At 43.3% G+C, this 21,616-nt stretch overlaps 2 protein-coding genes across 2 annotated transcripts in view; one reads left to right on the top strand and one right to left on the bottom strand.

Moving 5' to 3' along the window:
• Positions 1–14,356, top strand: part of dzip1l (DAZ interacting zinc finger protein 1-like) — a 50,461-nt gene extending 36,105 nt beyond the window's left edge. The window contains exons 5-10 of the mRNA XM_057337299.1: positions 3,891–4,052; positions 12,324–12,452; positions 12,739–12,801; positions 12,880–12,996; positions 14,078–14,131; positions 14,250–14,356. Coding sequence (XP_057193282.1) covers positions 3,891–4,052; positions 12,324–12,452; positions 12,739–12,801; positions 12,880–12,996; positions 14,078–14,131; positions 14,250–14,255 — 531 coding nt within the window. The 3' untranslated portion in view covers positions 14,256–14,356. The remainder of the gene's footprint in view (positions 1–3,890; positions 4,053–12,323; positions 12,453–12,738; positions 12,802–12,879; positions 12,997–14,077; positions 14,132–14,249) is intronic.
• Positions 14,357–16,439: 2,083 nt separating this feature from the next.
• On the bottom strand, positions 16,440–21,240 carry LOC130556370 (claudin-18-like). The gene is made up of 5 exons (XM_057337302.1): positions 21,005–21,240; positions 17,257–17,421; positions 17,025–17,163; positions 16,807–16,917; positions 16,440–16,684 (listed from the first exon to the last, which is right to left on the bottom strand). Exons 1-5 carry the CDS (start codon positions 21,222–21,224, stop codon positions 16,561–16,563), a joined length of 759 nt encoding a protein of 252 aa, XP_057193285.1. The 5' UTR covers positions 21,225–21,240; the 3' UTR covers positions 16,440–16,560.
• Positions 21,241–21,616: the final 376 nt, after the last annotated feature.

Genomic DNA, 21,616 nt, shown 5'->3' on the forward strand with positions numbered 1-21,616 from the left:
GCACAGGAAACACGTGTTTGTGGCTCTATTAGTTTCCTGTTTCCTGCATCGCTGCCGGCGGCTTGTTTGTATCAGTGCTCTTACAACTTCGCTCTAATATTAGTGTATTTTATTGTCGTTGCTAACTTATCCTGATATCTCAATAACCCTGTTCTTGTTATCTACTTGAAGATTCTAAACCAAAAGTGATAGTTAACTTAACGCCGTTAGCATAGCAATAGCGTGTTAGCTTGCTTTCTGTTTACACTGTGGAATATCATCTTGCCTCTGGTTTGTCTTGTGTGCTAACCGTTTCTCTTTTTAAGCGATTATACTACGATCCATCGAGCAACCTTGGTAAGTTGGAATTGCACTTCAAATCCGGTGAGTTATGGCTTCTATTCCTATTGTTGTTACTTGCACCTCATGTCATATGTTTAGCTTAGCCTTCTCTGTCAGCTGCGAGGGTTTTATATGCGATAAATGCAGGGAAATAGTTAGGCTGACAGAGAAGATCTTAGAATTAGAGTCTCGCATCCAATCTTTATCCGGGCCGGTGCAATGGACTTAGGGTTGTCCCGGTCAGCCAAAATCCAGACCAGGTTGTCAAAACTGGGGGAACCCAGCATCCTCATCTCGCTAGGGGAGAGGGGTTCGGTGAGGCCACGATTAAAAATGAAGCCAAGCTCCTCCTCACCGAACACCCAATCTGCTGACGCATCCAGGAACTCGTCCACATAGTCCATGGAGGACCGGCTCCCCTGGCGGATCCCGAAAAGGCGGTGAGTCAGGGAGGATCGCTGGGAGTCAGCCATGCTGCCTGCTGGGTTCAATGTGGCTCGTGGATTCGGTCACGATCTGGCAGAGTGGAAGAACCCAAATGCAGGCAGACAGTAAGGGGTTAACAAGAATATTTATTTTACACAAAACACGCAAAACAAAAACCCACAGTGGGGAACAAAACACGATAATAAACGGAGGAACAAAACAGGCATATAAACTCACTAACCTAAAATACAAAGACTAAGGACCACACTGGAAAGACTACAATAAACTAACAGACACTAAACTCACGGAACAGGAACACACAGCACTAGGCACGGAATCAAGACAACAGGCAAGAATACAATACACAGTACAATCCACCAGCACAAGACAAAGAAACAAGAGGGTATTTAAAGGGAAGAAAAACGAGGGATAACGACACGGGGCAGGTGTGGGTAATCAAACACTTAGGGAAAGATAACGAGGAAACAAGAGGAATGGGGCCAATGACAAGACACTGGAGAGAACATATATTATTGTCAAACGGACAATAATATGTTTCTCTCCACACATAACCAAAGACCTTGTCATGGCTCTGCTACAGGACCAAGAAAAACATGACTAAGGAAGCAGAGCCATGACAAAACCAATGCAACTACACTAAAATTTAACAGACGAGTCCCCATTTGTCACAGCCGGTATTTCTAAACCGTGACAAAGAAGGAAGCCACGCGCCAGATAATAGTAAGAAAGTAATACATTTTATTAACACAAGAATAAATAATAAATAACCAAAGAATCAACGGAAAAATAACAAAAGCCCAGAAGCGCTGGATGCCCAGAGTGATGATGGAAGACTGCTTAAGAACCGCCGGCATCAGCCTCATCGCAGGTGAAACCACTCACTAATTACGTCAACCAACTCAGACCTATAAAACAAAAGAAATCAAAACAGAACAAAACAAAACAAACCTAAAAGGATTCATAACAAGGCGTATGGTCACACGCTTTTCTGCCGACACACCCTAACCCCCTGGTCTCCATGACCTTCTTGCGGACAGGGGTCCCCTTTGGGATGCCTCCCTGCAAGGTTGGGGTGCCGTGTGCAACGGGCAAGCAGTGTCCGGGCGGTGGACGGGCCCCCGCCTGCATTGGCATTTCAACTGCCTAGTTTTGTTGGTTGTGCTACTTGCATTGAAGAGGCTACTACCTCTCGTGCAGGGAAGCACGTGCTGGTCCGGTCGGACAGCACAGCTGCTGTGGCGTATTCTTTCACTCACAGCAGCTAACATGACTCACCCGACGCCTCCTCCTCTGGAGTCAGCATGTGATGTATTGTTACACACCCAGTAACATTTATTCTGATGTAACGTCTGTGTTCACTGGACCTGAGATGTGTGGGAGGGTGATCGCTTTTCGCATTCTTGTACAAATCAATTGTTTGACTTTGGTACACTTGGAATATTCATACTTTTTGAATGACAGTAGACTACTTGTGTCTTGGGTTTTATATTATACAATAAATTAACTGTTACATTACTTGCTCAAACTGCCTGAATAGCTTCATGTAAACACAATTATTCTGACCGTTGAACTGAAAATCAAACCCCAACATGTCGTCACTGCAAAATTATACCCCAATATATAATTTCATTATGACAGTAAAATTTGCATGCCCATCGCATCTGCGTGTTGACACCGATGGTTTCTCTGGAAAAAAAACGATGAATGTGTTGCCCAGTTCCCTAATCTAAACATTATAGAAAATGAATGGGGTGAACTGAAGAAGCAGGAGCACCAACATTGTGCAACCTAATTATTTAATAACAACCTAATAATAGTGCCCACTATATATTAGAAAAAAAAACATTATTTTCAATATGTAATTATCCCCCTTTCAATTATTTAACTTCAATGAAACATTAAATTTTGTGATTTTTAAAAAATAAAACATCAAAAAGTGCAATTGTGAGCGTGATCACACAACAGCCACAATAGCTGTAAAATTGCCTTGTTTTCGGCAACTCTACGTCTAACTGTGTGAGACAGAGAGGTCTCAGCAGACTAATACAATCCAGTAGAAGTCAACAACATTTGAAAACATGAACAACATTTGGGATGGGATTTAAAGATCCATTTTATTGGTGTACTAAATAAAAAAAAACTGTCAAAAACAAATAACACAAAATATGGTCTAAAGTGGTCACAGATATTAAAATGTCATGGTTCTGCTTATTTTAGTCTTGGATTTCCTGGTCCTGAGGCAGAGCCATGGCAAAGTCTTTGGTTATGTGTGGAGAGAAACATGTTATTGTCCTTTTGACAATAATATGTGTTCTCTCCAGTGTCTTGTCATTGGCCCCGCCCCTCTCGTTTCCCATATTACTTCCTGGCCATGTTCCATTACCCTCACCTGCCATGTGTCATTATCCCTCGTTTGTCTTTCCTGTATGTACCCTCATGTTTCTTTTTCCTGGGCTCGTGGATTGTACTGTGTTTGTGATCCCTGTACCTTGTGCCGTGTTTCATGCATTTTGTCTACCTGTTCCCCGAGTTCTTGCCCTGTCTGTAAGTTTGGTTTATTCTTAAGCCTTAGTTTCTGTTTTGCCCCATAGTGGGAAGTTTTTCTTTGTCATTTTGAAAAGCTTTTTGGTTATTGTGTTTGTCCCCCATCGAGGGTTTTTGTTTTCATTATTAAAGTCTTGTTTTGTTAACCCCTTCACGCCTGCCTGCAATTGGGTTCTTCCCCTGCTGATCTTGACATTAAAAATAAATAGAGACACGTGATTAAAAAACAAAAATACTCTAAACACATTACAGGAGCCCTTTTTATGGCCCAAAATTGACTATGACTTTTTGAAAAGAAACCTATCAAACAGTGATGACATTGATGTGTGATTATGTATGATTAACACTTAAAATCTCTTAACAGTGTTTAACTTAATATAATTCTTAATATGCTGATAATGTGCTTTTTTTGGTTGGTTGTATAGACCATATTAATACGTTTAAGTTCAAGTTGTCTTTGGTTGATTATACATTAGTTGTTGAGTAATGAAATGAGTTCAATTTCTGTAATCCATTTAACTGATTATATTGTACTATCTCTACATATACTGTACATCTATACATTTTATTTATGTTAGGAGCAAGAGGAGCAGCACAGAAGAGAACAGTTAGAGAAGGATGCACTGGAAAGATGGAAAGAGGAGGAGAGAAGACAAATTCAGCTGGAAATTGGGGAGCTCAGGCAGCTTTTTATCCAGGAGTCAAAAGACATGGCAAGAAAGAGCTCATCCATAGAGGCTGTGAGTATACGCAAGCTCTCATACTATCATGATTAGATGGAGACAGATGTTCTGGTGTTGAATGCATGTACTTTTACAGTAGATCATAATAATAAGGTACAACCATTTTGGGCTAATTCACACTGATCCAAACAAACACTGATATTTCAGCTTTGAATGAATGAATTTGCTGATGCTTCTTTGGGCAGTGTGAATTAGCCTTATGGTGTACATCAATTAAATTATATGATATGATACGGTACGGTACGATATTATACGGTATTATTATATGTACTTGTTATACATTTTAAAATCTTTCAATATAATTTACTACAACATTTGTGACAGAATATCACAAAATGCGGGAATATTAAGACTCAATATATTAAGAGTATTGATGTTTGTAACAGCTTTGATGGTGTCAGAGATGAAAGATGTGATGCAGAAGCCATATGTCATCTGTGTGTGTACATAGACAATTAAACACAAGAATGTGTCCATCATGAAAGACCGCAGACCAATTGACACCTTCATTGAAAAATTGCAAAAAAGTTAATCACCAAGTAGTCTCTGAATATTGGCCTCTTTCCTTGGCCAAGGGCGAGAAATACCCGGGTGGTGGACTAATTCTCACGAGATTTGGACGTACGTATACTAATGTTGCATCCGAATACGCCTACTTACCTACTATGTAGTGGGAAAAAACAAAACTTGAACAGAGTAGTATGTCCGAATCGGCAGTATTCATAAAAGAGTAGGCGAGAAATTCCCGGATGGCTTACTGGTTACACCCAGATTCTGAAACAATCAGCGATGGATACTTGAGATGCTCTATTTCCCATGAGCCCATGGGACAGAATACCGTGAACAGCCCGCAAAGTCTCAGTGGACTTTCATGTACAATTAAGCATGTTAATTATTGTAAAGCTAATGTAACATTAACATTGACCTTGCTTTGTTCTTAAATTGACCGTGTTTTATATTGTGCATAGTTTTAATTCATAGAATTTAAATATGAAGCAATAATATTAAGCTTATTTTCAGGAGTTTATTTACGCTTGTGTTTTATATGAATATTTGCTTTACAATATTATATATTGCTTAAATGTTTTTTAAACAGGATAATAAAAGGGGGATTATTCACAAAATCATTTTAATCAGGGGGGTTTAACGGATACACTTTGGCGCAATTCAACTTTCTAATCACCTTTCATAAATGGATAATTACAAAACACAAAATAGTCTTAAACCAATTAATTACTAAAATTAAATTACTTATTTATCCAAACGAAAAATTAAGAGACGTGTAAAAATGGTGTAGCTTTATGAACAAGGGAAAAAAAGAACCGTGATGAGAAAGTGAAAGTAAAACGAGAGCGTGGTCGGATAACGTCCATGTTAAAACATACTTTGCACATAAAAAAAATCACAGAAGAGATTTTCTCAGGTTGTTTTTAATACTACAATGGAATGTATATTTGAGCAACATGGGTGTATCTACGTGAGAGGCAATAAGCGGAATAAAGACAAAAGAATAATTACCAGCTGTTTTCAGTCAATAACCATTTCTCTGTTACAAAAAGAACATTCCATTGGCATAATCATTCTTCACAATGGGAAGTGTGAATGGACCTGTTATTTCTGAAATTTAACTGAGAAAACGTCTTGGTTACGGATGTAACCTCGGTTCCCTGATGGAGGGAACGAGACGTTGTGTCGAACTGACAGAATGGGGTTTGTCTTGAGAACCTATCATCTTCTGAGTATTTAGAAAAGGCCAATGAAAATTGGCGAATGAAATTTGCATGCCGGGCTCCTCCCCGGATGTCCGGGTATAAGAGGGAAGCCGGCGTGCACATTCATTCACCTGTTGGTCTGAGGAGCCTAAAGCATCCTCCCCCGACCGCTGGGGTGGGCGGCCAGTGTTGTGGCATGAGGGACACAACGTCTCGTTCCCTCCATCAGGGAACCGAGGTTACATCTGTAACCAAGACGTTCCCTTTCTGTCGGTCTCTCTACGTTGTGTCGAACCGACAGAATGGGGTTCCTATGGAAAATGCCACAGCACTGAGCCGCGTCACAATCTCTGCAGAGCGACGTTGACTGGCCTGGGCGAGTCAGACGAAGACGCTAACGCGAAATTATGACCCTCCAGTGGAGAGGTAGGGGGACCCAGAGCTTTACACAAAGTTGGGAAGCCCCTCTCACCGGCCGACACGGGCGGAGGCCTAGTTTTCTTAAATGGCGAGAAGCCGCCCGGCACCGTATGGGCCACTGGGTAAGCATTATTCCCCCCTGGGGGAAAAACGCTGCAGAGGCCACTACCTACCATAGGGAGGAATTAGTGGAGACACCACATGGTCTCACCATCAGGGGAGAACTCATGGGAGGAAAGTGCGGACTGCAGGAGTTAACCGCAAGGTGGGAGTCCACCTGGGTAGGTCATCGGTTGCCAAGGTGGGAACCATTCATGAGGATACATCAGACGGAACAGCCCACGGGGGGTGGGGGGGTCTACCACGTCTGGAGCACTAGGTCCGGTTAGAGCTATGTGGGAGATAACTCAACTGTACCCCGGCCTAAAGGGGCAGGGCTGCTCTGCCCAGCCTGTCCCCTGGAAGGGTGCTTAGTGATGGATGGAATGCCTGTTCTTTACCCGAGGGGAAAGAAGTGAGGCGGGATCGCCACTGCTCCCCCGTAGGGGGAAGGGCTTCCGCAGGCGTACGCCCTACCGGCTGCCGGTCCCACACCTTGCCAGGATGCGGGCTGACACCAGTTCCGCGCGTAGGTATTAGAACCTCACGGAGTTGTCAGGCATAGCCCAACCCGCAGCTCTGCAGATGTCTGGCAGAGAGGCGCCCTGAGCCAGCCACGAGGGGTGTGCCTCACCCCCAACGGGCAGGAGCGAAAGAGATCGGTATGCCCTAACGAGGGCATCCATGATTCAGTGCGCCAACCTCTGTTTGGAGACAGCCCTCCTGCTGACCTCCGAAACAGACAAAGAGCTGCTCAGAGCTTCTGGGCTCTGCGTCCGGTCCAAGTAGAGGCGCCGTGCGCGTACTGGACACAACTCTGATAGGTTGGGTCTTTCTCCCCGGTGGGGAGCGCCTGCAGGTTCACCACCTGGTCTCTCGGGAGAGTGGTGGGAACCTTGGGCACGTAGCCGGGGCGGCGTCTCAAGATAACGTGAGAATCCCGGTCCCGAGTTCTAGGCAATCCGTGGACACGGAGGGTGCTTGTAGATCCCCTACCCTCTTGGAGGTGAGCGCCATGCGGAAAGCCGTCTTTATCAAGACTGAGAAAGAGCGGCAACCCCGAGAGGCTCGAAGGGGGCGGGGCCTCTTGAGGCCCGCCACCCAGGTCGCAAGAGGGTACGGAGCGCGTGTAAGGTGGTCACCCTCTCACGCCCCTTAGGAACCTAATGACCAGGTCGTGCTGTCCCAGAGGCTACCCAGCACTTGGGTCATGATGAGTGGCCGTAGCGGCTACATACATTCCCAGTGTTGAGGGGGAGAGGTTACTCCCCTGTCTCTCTTGAGGACAGGACAGCTCGTACCCGACCGAGCAACTCCGCGGGTCTTCTCGCCGAGAAGAGCACCAGGACGAGAAGAGGCGCCACCTGTGGGCGTATAGCCGCCCAGTGGCCGAAGCCCTAGCCTGAGTGACTTCCCAACCGGACCGGGGGTGGGTCACTCAGGATCTCCTCGTCCCGTCCAGACATGGAGACCAGGTTTTGCCTGGGATGCCGTAACGTGCCCCTTCCCCCGGGGAAGCCGTTCGCCAGGGGGAGCGGCCAGGGGGGAGTTGTTGTCAGAGCCTCATCTCCGAGAACCAAGTCCTGGTTAGGCCAAAGGGGCGCAACTAGTACCACTTGATGCTCCTCTTCCCTGGCCTTGCACAGGACCTGTGCAATGAGGCTCACTGTGGGGAAGCGTACTTCCGCTTGTCCTGCGGCCAGCTGTGCGCAAGGGCATCCGTGCCGAGGGTACCTCGGACAGGGAGTACCAAAGCGGACAATGGGTAGAGTCCGGGGAGGCAACAGGACCACCTGTGCCTGGCCGAACTGCCCCCAATTGAGCCGGCTGCGCGGGGCGTCGACTGACGAGAGAGCGCATCGGCTGTCTGGTTCAGGACGCCTGGGATGTGTGGCTCACAGGGAGCTGATCACCTGCTGACTCCAGAGGAGGAGGCGTCGGGCGAGTCATGTTAGCTGCTGTGAGTGAAAGAATACGCCACAGCAGCTGTGCTGTCCGACCGGACCAGCACGTGCTTCCCTGCACGAGAGGTAGTAGCCTGCTCAATGCAAGTAGCACAACCAACAACTCTAGGCAGTTGAATGCCAACGCAGGCGGGAGCCCGTCCATCGCCCCGACACTGCTTGCCCATTGCACACGGCACCCCAACCTTGCAGGGAGGCATCCCAATGGGGACTCTGTCCGCAAGAAGGTCATGGAGACCAGGGGGTTAGGGTGTGTCGGCAGAAAAGCGTGTGACCATATGCCTGCTGCCGGTGTGCCACGATCTCCAAGGAACTTGACTCTGCAGCCAGTGTTGGAGCGGTCGTATGTGCATCGACCCGAGGGGGACCACCCCCGCCGAGGATGCCATGTATCCCAGGAGCCTCTTGTTACAGGGGGACCGCTGACTGTCTGATCTTCAGGCAGTTCAACACTGACCGGGCGCATTAGTCAGTCGCGCTGCCTCTGGGAGGCCGCGAGGGTGCGGGCTTCCTCGTCGCGGGTCTCGCGCCCGGTGGAGCGGGGCCGCTCGTGAGGACAGAGTCGAGTTCCATACCGAGAAAGAGGATGCTCTGCACCGGGGAGAGCTTTCTCTTTTCTCAGTTGACCTGTAGCCCCACCGATCTAGGTGCCGGAGCACCAGGTCCCTGTGTGTACACAACAGATCTCGAGAGTGTGCAAAACTTGAGCCAGTCGTCGAGATAGTTAGTACCTGCACACCTCCTTCCCTACGGGGGACACCTTCTTCCCTACACCTCCATCCCTCGAACGCGAACCGTAGGAACGGCCGATGTCGAGGGAGGATCGAGACATGAAGTACATGTCCTTCAGGTCGACTGCCATGAACCGGTCCTGACACCTGACGGACGTCAGGATGCGCTTCTGCGTGATCAACCTTGAAAGGCAGCTTGTGTAGGTGCCTGTTCAGAACACGCAGATCCAAGATAGGGCGCAACCCTCCGCCTTTCTTGGGGTCAATGAAGTACGGGCTGTAGAACCCGCTGAACATCTCGGCCGGTGGGACGGGCTCGATCGCTCCCTTCACTAGAAGGGAGGCGACCTCCGCCCGAAGTACGGGGGCATCCCTGCCTCTGACTTAGGTAAAAAGGACGCCCCGGAACTTGGGCGGACGTGTAGCGAACTGAATCGTGTAGCCGAGACGGATCGTCTTCCTCAGCCAGCCTGACAGTCTGGGAAGCTGAGACCAGGCTCCCAGAACTATGACAGGGGACTAGAGGTTTGATCTGCTTCATCGCCCCCGTGGAGGGTGGTTCAATGGCTAGCAGTACGGATTCCTTGCCGGAGGAGGACCCCCGGGGAGGAGATCGGCTCTGCTGTTTTTCCTGCCTGGCGATTGTCCGGCTCGATGCACTGTCTGTCTGAGAGTGCTGAAGGCTGGTGTTTATACTCGACATTGCGCTTCGCCATGACGCAACATCGAGTTTGCCGTTCACCGTCGTGCAGAGGGTGAGAGTGGCTGTAATAACCTAGAGAGAGAGGAAACTCTCCTTTTTTGAGAGTAAGTGGGCGCTAGCCCCCCGGAGGGGGCCAGCAGATGGAGAGACGGGGCAGGATCCGTCCCTATCCGACTTCCCAGCGATGTGGCTGGGGTCGGGCCCAATGGTAGCCTCGATCCCCCTGAGGTCTTCCCATGACAGCCGCTTCGCCGCGGCTGCTGATGGGGCGATGGTCTCCTCTTTGCTGTCTCCTCCAGGGGGCCGCCTGAGTCGGGGGCGCCAGAGCTGATGGGCGTCGAAGAGGACCAGGGCTGCCAGGAAGCAGACATTGCACGGGACTCGACGGCCGAGGCGGCCAAGTTGCTGCATGGAGGACTGCTTCCTACTGTCGAGAACCCTCCGGGGGAGGCCCCGTGCGGGTCTCGCGCCCCCCCGACGGGCGGGGGGTGAGCGGGGCCGCTGCAGCTCGACAGTAACACCAACCAGCCCCCCCTTGCGAGACGGGTGCGTCGAGAAAGCAGACCTTCTCAGCGTTACTCATCTGCGCAAGGATCGGCCAGAGGAGTTTCTCATGGACCACAAGTGTGGACATCGTCCAACCCAGGGCCCGCATGGTCACCTTGGTCGCCCGTAGAGCGAGGTCGGTGGCGGCGCGGAGTTCCTGCATAAGCGCTGGGTCGGTCTTACCCTCGTGGAGCTCTCTCAACTCCCTGGCCTGGCAGGAGCCATAGCGTGGAGAGAGGAGGCAGCTTGGTCCGCCGCAATGTAAGCTCTCGACACCAGAGATGCCGAGACACCACATGCTTTGGACGGGAGTCTAGGTCGAGCCCCCCCAGGTGGCTGCCACCTACGGGCACGAGTGCACCGCGGCGGCATACTCCACCTGGGGGACACCGACGTATCCTCCAGCTGTCTCAACCTCGAGGGAAGAGAGCGTGACAGAACTTTGTTTGACATGAAACGTGCCGGGAAGGGGCGTTCCAGGTCTTACAAAGTTCCTCATGCACTTCCAGTAAACACGGCACTGGGGGCAGGCGCGGCTTGGAGCCGCGCTCAAACCCGAGGCGCCATGTAGCCAGCCGCGAGCGCCGGGAGAGGCAGTGCGGGCACTGCAACCAAACACTCACGGCGGCCCGGGAAAGCATGGCCGACATCTCGACGTCCGCTTTTTCCTGGGCTCGACCCCCCGAGGGAGGGAGCCCGAGGAATCGTCAGAGTCGGATGGCAGTACGTCACCCCCCGATGCTGCAGGAGACATCTCATCATCACGCATCGTGTCCGAATACGTGATTGAGGAATAAGACGGCGGACCGTCTCCTGGGGAAGCCTGTGGCTGGCGGATTATCGCTCACAGTAATCCCCATATCACCCTCGCTGCTTGCCGTAGCGGACGGCAGGGCCGTAGTCCTGCCGCCACGGAACGGGGAGCAAACGAGGTGGTGGCTGAGTCCCGTGGGAACACAGCCACCTGTGACGCAACGTCTGAATCGTCACCGCCCGCAGTGCGGGCAGGACGTATCCACAACGTCTGCCCCAGCGTACTGGAAGCAGGCATTGTGTCTGTCCCCCTCCTCGATGAGTGTGTTGCACCCATGAGAACAGCGGGACAAGCCACGCTGGAGAAATTTGCTCTTTTAGAAAAGGAAATTTGCTCGAACACCTCTGGAACTGCCGAGACGCCCAGGGGAGAGTCACTGCAGGAAGGGATCGTCCGCTGTCCACGTCGTAGATTCCAGCAGAAAGAATGATCACCCAGATCGTAGAGAAGCTCACCAGATGCGTAGGCTCTGAAGAACAAAAGGTGAATGAATGAGCACGCCGGCTTCCCTCTTATACCCGGACATCCGGGGAGGAGCCCAGCATGCAAATTTCCTTCGCCAATTTTCATTGGCCTTTTCTAAATACTCAGAAGATGATAGGTTCTCAAGACAAACCCCATTCTGTCGGTTCGACACAACGTCGAGAGACCGACAGAAAGGGAACACATAGCAAAATCACAAAGCTGCTGTATTCCTTTGAATTTTTTACTTTTATCAAAAGCATATAACCCTACATGATAAAAATGAAAATATATGAAAATAAAAAGAAGAAAATTGAAAAGCTTTGTTTCATTGTACAAAACCCATAGGTAAGGTTATAGCGTTACTGATGCAATAAGTAGTTAATGCAACCTGTCTCTCATAACTTAAGTTGTTGCGCTTGTCATTACATCACATGGCTAATTTCTGGCACACACTCCAGTACAGTAGGTGGTGGATATGCACCTCAAACGTAAGTGTTTTTTTTTTTTTTTTTGTATTTGGCGCTCACTTGTAATGGTGTCTCTGAATTGTCAAAACGCCTCTCAAAATGCTTGCTATGGATGTGAAAAATGCAGAAAATCGAACCCAGTCTGAATTTTTTTATGACGGACGAAAATATCAGAGGCAGTGTGTAAATGTGATTGACACAATGTGAGGTCGTATTTTTTTTACGTGCGTAAATTTCGGACGCATATTTCGGACTCGATGTGCAATGGCCTTGAGACTGATCATAATGTAACTGACTAGGTTAAATATTCTAACAGTCTTACTTATTTGTCGTTCACCTGTCTCTAGAAACTGCTAGAAATGCAAAACAGAGAGTTTGGTACATTTACAAAAGTTAGTTTACAAGAACAATGGGACCACGATAAAGAAAGGAGAGAAAACAGAGAACGAAAGCTGAAGGAGAGAATGACCCAGAAGGTGAGAGTTCTTACTGTTTCACTACTCCTTATATAGATAAAGTTGTGGTCAATACAGTGTTGACAGCTTAATTTAATCTCAAAACATGACCATGACACTTTACCTACAATGCAGAGTCGTTCACAAGCTACAAACACTGACATACAGATTTTGTTTAAGTTTATTGCAGTAATGAATCTGCTTAAGCCAGCTCTTGTTTTGCTTTTTGTGTTCTGTTAACAGTATTCTGTTCTTTTATAATGAGTTAGAATTTATTTTTAACTATTCACATTCTTTTTTATATTAGGAAAGTGAATGGAGGAAGAAATTACAGGAAGTTCAGAATAAGTACCAAGAGGATAAAGAAGAGGCAAGATTTTCTGGTGTTCATCTGTTTGTGCAACATGTCTGAATCATGTCAACACATCTGTTATTTGCTTTCCCATAGCTTCAGAGTGAGAACACCAGACTTCTGAAGGCTCTGTCTGTGAAGGAGAACTCTGAACTCTCTCTCTCCTCTCAGCTGAAACAGAAAGACAGACTTATAGCATCTCAGGAGGAAAAAGTGGGTTATTTACTTTCACACACTCACTCACACTCACACACGCACACACACACACACAGGCTTTGGTTGACTATCCCCGTGGGGACAGTCCATAGGCGTAATGTTTTTATACTGTACAAACTGTATATTCTATCCCCTAACCCTATCCCTAAACCTAAAGATCATAGAACACTTTTTGCATTTTTAGATTTGTAAAAAAATATTGTTCTGTACAATTTATTAGCTTTTTTGCCCCTGGGGACCTCAATTTTGGTCCCCACGGTGACACGAGTCCCCATGTGTTGGTGTGTATTCAGGTTTAGGTCCCCACCGGGATATACAAACATGAACACACACGCACACACACACACACACACTGAAGTCAGTTATAATATTGTGGTCTAAATACATGCTATACAAATATTAAAAGTAAATTGTTACCACATGCTAGTAATTTTCCATCCAAATAGCTATAGTCCCGTCCTAAACTCACGTCAGTGGTTAAGTTAAAGAGGCTGCTCAAACAAACAGAGCAGTGTTTTTAAAACATGAAGGACTACACTGTTAACACTCTTCAGGAAAGTCGACCTACTATATGAATGGCCTACTCATAGTTTTCTCTACATATTAAACTGAGGTATTGAAAAGTATTTTATCATCAATAAATTCCACATTTACCATTTTTCTTAATAAATATAAGTAGAATATCTTAGTTATGTTTTTTTGATGATGTCATAAAATTAAAAGTACAGCTATCCTGTAGCTCAGTGGTTATCGCATGGCGCTAGCAACACCAAGGTAGTGGGTTTGATATCAGGGATTGCACATACACCGAAACAAATGTATAGTATAATGCAATGTAAGTCGCTTTGGATAAAAGCATCTGCCAAATGCGTAAATGTCATAATTTACGAATCATTTTCTTAATTGTTGCTTTATCACAGATTAAAAAACTGTCAGTTATGCCAGTCTCAGTTAATAAAAAATATATCTTCCATATGTACTTAAGCTTGATTACACAATTCTATGTTTTTAAAGCATATGACTGGTTTAACCCTTTAGTGTTATTTAATGTCTTCTTTCATTTTTATGGATCCCATAGTTTCTCAGAAGCCCCAAGATTCTCATAAGGACAGAGAAGAGGAAGATGAGGAGAGTATGTGGCTCTGTTGTACACCGAACTATAGAAATAAAGATGCACCAATCAGCTACTGAGTAATTAATATAGCACCGTGATACTGTATGCTCAAGGCACAACTATGCATGCCTTTCAGGCCTAGAAGATTCAGGTGATACTATTGTAGAGTCACTTATTGGAAACCCAGGGTTGGTGAGAGAGCTTCGATCTATCCTAGAAGAATCGCTGGAGGAAAAGCTGGAGAATATGGGACTGCGGAAGGTAGAACACACAGGCACAAGACTACAGTACATGATATAATGCCAAAGCATGGTTAGTAGCTGAAGTGCTGATTTTTTTGACAGGGTACCAAGGGCATATCCAAGCAGACATTTAAGAATTTAAGTGCACTGTTGAGTGGTCAGTGGCTACAGAGCTCCAGAGAGCATCCAGATCTTCAGAACCTGAAGGACACCCATGCACATGAGGTCACAAAGCGAGTGAAAGTTCTACAAAAGAAACAGGGAAAAACAGCACCTAGCACTTTCAGAAATAGTGAGCAGATTGGTTAACTATGTTCCTAGACTACCCATAAAAAAACCTATGTGCATTTTTATCACAGCTAGAATTACTTTGATGTATATATATATGTTTATAGGAGGAAAGACAAATTCAACCAAAGTTAAGGAGAATAGACCTAGATCCAGCAAGGGCTCAAAGCCATCCACTAGGAGAGCCAAGACCCAGCAGTCAGAAACATTTGTTCCAACCCCCACTCCACGCTCCAGTGCACCGACTCAGATTCAGACTCCACCAACACGACAAAAAAAGACAAAAAGGTAATTTTCCCAATCTTTCAAATACAATTGCAGCAATGTTGAAGGGCCGTGCAGCTTTTATCTATAGTTAATATCATCAGTGTGTGTTCAATGAGTGTGTTTCTCTCTTCAGCACACCACCTTTCAGTTCAGAGGAGGATAAATCAGTTGAGGACAGTGCTTCTATCACCAGCTCAAGAGGCAAGCCATCCCTGTCAGTACGGCTTGTCCAATCAGGGTCACTGCTAAACCCAGCAGCTGGGCCTGATTGCTCAGATAGTGAGCTTTCAGAGGTATCAGACACACCCAAACCCCACAAAACACCTTGCCCACATGGTGAGTAAAAATAAATTCCTATAATGAACAGTATACTTTATATACAACAAGACTGCAATGTCACCACATTTAAAGGATTCATTATTGCAGGTTCTGTTGTCCAAACATTGACAATGAGTTTAGAGAGACAGCTCAGCACACCAACCAAGAAGCCTGTAGGAGGGACTAGAGTATTGCCTCCAGCCTACAACCTCTCCGCTCGTTCCGCCATTGTAAAACAACGAGCGGTAAAAATTGCACGTATTCACAATTAATTTTCATTACCAGACTTGTTGAATAACTTTTGGACTAAAGGCCTGCTGAATGTGTTCTACTTGTGTGTAGCTGTGTGATGAAGAGAGTGATTTGGAGCTGTCCTCAATAGAAGAGCTCACAGTCCCACCTGCAGGAGAACGCAGGCGTTCAGAGGTGGTCGGGACCTCAGCAAGCAAAGCAGGAGCGTGGTGAATTGTGACGTGCTATGCTTTTGTAATGCATTTATTTGTTTAAGATTACATTTTTACAGTTTACGGTCTTTGGGTTTCATAAATAAAAAAGTTCATATTTAATATACATGTGCTTTATTTATGCAAATGTTTTTAAAACAAATTGATGCTTTGTTGAAACATATGTTTTCATCAGTGCTATGTGAAATTCAATAGTATCAATCAAACATCACAAACATATGTGACCCTGGACAACAAAACCAGTCTTAAGTAGCACGGGAACATTTTTAGTAATCGGCAAAAATACATGGTATGGGTAAAAATTAACGATGCCAAAAATCATTAGGATATTAAGTAAAGATCATGTTCCATGAAGATATTTTATAAATTTTCTACTGTATATGTATAAAAACTTTATTTATGTGAGTGGATGGCCTGCTACAGTGCCTCGGATAACAACTTCAAAGGCGATTTTCTCAATATTTAGATTTTTTTGCACCCTCAGATTCCAGCTTTGTAAATAGTTGTTGTTCCGCCAGATAGTGTCCTATCCTAACAAACCATATATCAATAAAAAGCTTATTTCTTCAGCTTTCAGATGATGTAAACATCTCAATTTCAAAAAATTGACACTTAAGACTGGTTTGTTGTCCAGGGTCACATATGTGTGGAAAAAAAGTTTTATTTAGTTTTAAACCGTGGAAAGCACATTATTGGTGTTTACAAAACAAAAATGTAGACAAAATAATTAAAGAATTTTAAAGATGAGGACAAATGTCATTTTCACAATACTTCAAAACAAACTATACTGATCTTAATTATTTTAATTTCACTGACAAGTACTGAACCTGCGGTAGATATATAACATTGGCTTTTTTAAATTCGACCTTCACACATAATCATATTTTTGGTTGGGGGCTGCTACTGTACTCTGAGCTCTGTAGGAGTCGTTGTAGTTTTTGGATTTTCCCTCTGACCTGTAGGTTGCTGCTTTATAAGCTGCAGTCTCGTATCTGGAAAAGTAAAATGCAAGCTTTTATCAATCCAATGCAAGAATAATTTAATATTGTTTTATAGTTTGTCTTTTTAAATTATCTTGGATGTTAATCAATGTTTATAGCCTGTTTTAGCTTACCGCTGTTTCTCAGGCATCATGGAGCGACAAGCAACACACATCAAAACCCCACCCACGACCAAGAGACCTCCGCCCACCCAACCTACAAACAAGGCAGAGCCAAAAGTGTATCTAAAAAACACAAAAGATGAGGCATGTAGTTGATATGCTTTGGTATAGAATAAAACTTTTATTGAATGATTTTATTTAGATTTTATTGAATGAAATGGTCATCTTACCTTGGAGTCAGAGGTGATCCTATAAATCCAGAATTACCGAAACCTCCAGGTCCACTTGCACTTGAGCTCCATGTAGTCATCATAAAGTTAGTAACAATGAGATTTGCAAAGATAGACACTCCGGCTATAGCACAGATTCCTGGAAAAAGAAAAGAATTACAGTTAAAAGGGATAATAGTTTGACATGATTTTTTTTTAATGCATGAAAATACAGTATTTAAAAAAGTTTTACCAGACAGAGCAAACATAATCCCTGTAGTCAGTGTCATAGTTGCCTTTACATTGTCCTCCATATTACCTATTTTCAGACATTTTAGGGCAAAAATGCCAATCATAGTGGCAATGACTCCAAGAACAATTCCCACAATCATAAGTGCCCTCACGGCTTGAAAAAGACCTGTGGCAGAAACACATAAGAGGACACGTGTTAGACATCAGCAGTCCAATGATATTATACATGGGTATTAGTCTTAAGATCTTATATAAATAATTAAATTCTCATTTTTTAACTGGTTCTGATTACAAAATACTGCACTTGAATTGTGATAAAGTACATAAAGTAACAACTGTGACTGTACATGTCTATATCACTGCATTTCACCCACCAAGGTCCACATGGCATAAAAACACTATGGAACTTTATGTTGATGCTGCTCTTTTTTTCCCACACAATAAAAGTGAAGGGGGACTGAGGATGATAAAAGAAAGAAAGTCTAGATATATTTGATGAATAATAAATAATAAAGAACACATAATGTTTTACTTTTAGGTAAAGTAACCTTTATCTATTTATTTTAAAACAATTAAAAATGGACAAATATACAATATACATAATTATACATAACACAATATACATATATATGTAAACCTTAATAATAATCTCGTTGGGGTTTATACTCCATAAACATAAACATCTTACATTTAACTTGTGCATTTAACTTACATTCTATTCGTATGTTTTGGTATTATTGTTCTGGTATATTATCATTTTAAGTTTCCAGTTTTTATAATAAATAATATGCTTAAATGAAATAAAAAAACGAAACAATTTAGTTTCTAACAATCCAAGCATTTTTTAACTGTGGGCGCCTGGTCAAACTCCGGCGCTGAGTGGGGGAAAAACGCAGAGTGCCAATGCTGAGCGTAAAAAAAACGCCAGCTGCTCGCGTTTTCAAAAAACGCAGCGTTTCCATTGAAAACAATTGAAAAAACACGCAGTATGCCGGCAGAAACGCTTCGGTGGACACAGCCCCTAACCAACGCACCTCCGATTAAAAAAAAAAAACGCAGTTCAAGCGCCTGTAACAGGCGTTTTCAGCCACATAAAAGCCCCTCTGTGGATCTTGAGCATGAAAGGTTCTTCAATGGCATTGATGTGAAGAACCTTTCATGCACGATTCCATTTCTGGTTCCACAAAGAACCATTCAGTCAAAGGTTTTTTAAACAACCATTATACCTTTTTATAATCTGAAGAAACCTTTTTTGCCACAAAGAACCTTTGGTGAAACAGAAAGGTTCTTCAGAGGTTAAAGGTTCTTTATGAAACCATTTTGACAAAAAAAAGGTTCTTCTATGGCATCGTGAAGCACCTTTATTTTTAAGAGTGTAGTATTTATAGCAGTTAAAGGGATAGTTCACCCCAAAATAAAAATGCTGTCATCATCTACTCACCTTCGAATTGTTACAAATCTTTATCTTTGTTCTGATGAACACAAAAAATCTGGAAGAATGCTTATAACAGTTCTTGGACCCCATTGATTACCATAGTAGGAAAAATTACTTTATATTTTTTTATTATGTTGAAGACAAAAGAAGATATTTTTAAGAATGTAGGACAGTTTTTTTACTTTTGACTACCATTGTCATTTTTTCCTATGGCAATCAATGGGGTCCAAGAATTGTTTGTTACAAGCATTCAAGCATTCGTCCAAATATCTTTATCTGTGTTCAACCAAACAAAGAAATTGATACAGGTTTGGAACAACTGGAGCGCGAGTAAATTCATGACAGAATTTTCATTTTTGGGTGAACTATCCCTTTAAGCAATGTACAAGAAAAACTTGCAATAATACCATTTATTTTAATACCGTATACTGTTTTTTTTTTTTTTTTTTATTCATGTATTACTATTGTTTTATTTTATTATTATTTATATTTCATAATGAATGTAAAGTTGCTTTGCAACAATGAAAAATGTGAGAAAAGCTAAATAAATCGTCTCTTTGGAATTATAAAGTTCTATCTGTAATCTGAGCATAGTTTTGAGAAATTGAGTTTCAAAATTTTGCATTTCATATAGCAAAGGGAACAAATCTCTTTCATACATGAAAAAGACAGACACTTAAATGTAATCTATATGTACAATATCAACATTTTCTGAAAATTGTAAATGGAGATTTTTGGAACAGTCAAAGATAGATAGAACCTTCCATTTCTGAAAAATCACTTTCTGCTTAATTATACGGTTGTATCTGCAAAACATTCATTAAAGCAATACATTTTTAAGCAACACAAACAATTTCCTTATAATTGTTGTTAAAAAATGAAATTAGTATTTTTTCTTACTTTAGGACGCATAACTTTTTGCTTGTTTAAGTTAAGCATAAAAGGCTGTGCTAATTGTTTTATCTAGTGCAGATGTTAATTTTAGGGAGGTACAGTATATGGTGGGTATTTCAACACATTATTGCAGGAACCATTAAGTTTCTGTTCGTTTAGACAGAAAGCAGCTAATGTAATGTAACCTAGACTTTATTCCACAGAAGGTGGGACAGGTAAAATTACTTTCTAGTATGGCTGAAATAACATAATAATGTTTATTATTGTAATTAAGACTGTTGACCTTGTTGACTATTTGGCCTTTAGGGCTTAATATTGTAAAATTTAAGACATTAATCACATTATGAGATTGTATGTAAACACAGCAATTAGGAAACTGACGAAATGAAATTGAATTGAAATCATGATATAAATCTTTATAGTCTGGTAACAAAAAGTACACATGCCTGGACATTTTTTTAAATTTAATTTAGTCCCCCATTTTTTATGTATTTATTTACACATAATTACATACCAGGCAATCCCAAAATAGTAAAGTAAGGTCGACACTCTGTGGTTCCGTACGTAGATTCCACACATGAACGCCATAATCCAAAGTAAGCATATACGCTTGTTATTACAGTATAAGAACGGTCCTCAATACTCCACTTATCCAATGCTGTAGAAGATGATATCATAAACTGACCAAGGGCAGCCAGCATAAATCCAAGTACCTGAAACATTGTGGCGGTTATTTTTTTTAACGTAATGAGCACAATGCCAGTTTAGTTGCTCATTAATAAGTAGGATAATAACAGGAAGTCACTCTTATCTTATGTTTGTTTAATGTGCTTTTGTCTCAGTTTGAGCCATTGGTTGATTATTTCCATGTCGGGTGTGGCTAGAAGCTTTAGTGTGTGCACTACTTTGTATCAATTATTTTTTAAGTTATAGTTAGCAAAAACGGATTTGTTGTTTAATAAAAGCAACCCTATGCAAAGAAAAAAAAATACTAACCTCACATTTTGTCCCAAATGAATTTTTACAGAAACCAGATCTCTTAGACAATTAATTTAAGTTTAAGTAACCATGTTTTTCATTGGTAAATGCATGGTTTATATTTATAAGGCTCAACTATACTCAAAATCGAGAAAACAGAAATTGTGCCTGTAAAACCTTGATTGAAATTAAATCAATAATTTAATAAAAAATCTTTGTTTTAGTGTTAACACAATTGCGGTTTTTCCTTTGTAGGAAAAAATATCACATACAATTTTTTTCTTTTTGTGACGTAATGATTAATTGTTTTATATAGAATATGCACTTTTAACTGTTAAATTGATTTTTTTTGTTTTATAAGCAAATTTAAAACATGCCAGTAACTACCCTTTGTTCTTTTTTAGTCTCTATCTGGTTTTACTCTGTCTAGCAATGAGGGTACCTGGCAGGCCTAGGATGGTGAAATATGGTCGGCATTCAGTGAATCCTGAGCTTTGTCGCACACAAGACCTCCACAGACCAGCGTAAGTATTGATGGCTGTTACAGGATTGTCGGACAAGTCTTCAGTACTCCACATATCCATTCCCGTGCATGCAATAATCCCTGCCACCCCCAGCAGACCGACCACAAACCCCATCACCTGACACAAGGTTGCAGACATGGTGACGCTTTGTAATTTGTCCTGCTGTTTTCCTCAGTCCAAACTGATATTTGGTTTCTACAATTGTCTGACCTGCCGTGGTAGTGTATACTGTGCAAAGGTTTGACCTTGACTAGAGCTATATTTTCTGCATGCCTTTGTGTGAGTCTAGTCATCAGATGGGTGGGACACTAGTGTAACTGTTGCATACAGGAGATTGGACAGAAATCCATATGACGTTATAGCGAAACTCAGATATGGAAATGTTGTAGGGAATTTTCAGAAAGGAAGTTGTTTTGGTTTAATTTGTGTACAATTTCTGTGTACAGTTCTTCATTCAATAGAGTTTTAGTATGAAGACCGAACCACGCAAGTGAATTCAGCTGTGAATGTGCATTTAGCTGTACCTTGGT

The sequence above is a fragment of the Triplophysa rosa genome, linkage group LG7 (genome assembly GCF_024868665.1).
Source record: "Triplophysa rosa linkage group LG7, Trosa_1v2, whole genome shotgun sequence".
NCBI lineage: Eukaryota > Metazoa > Chordata > Actinopteri > Cypriniformes > Nemacheilidae > Triplophysa > Triplophysa rosa.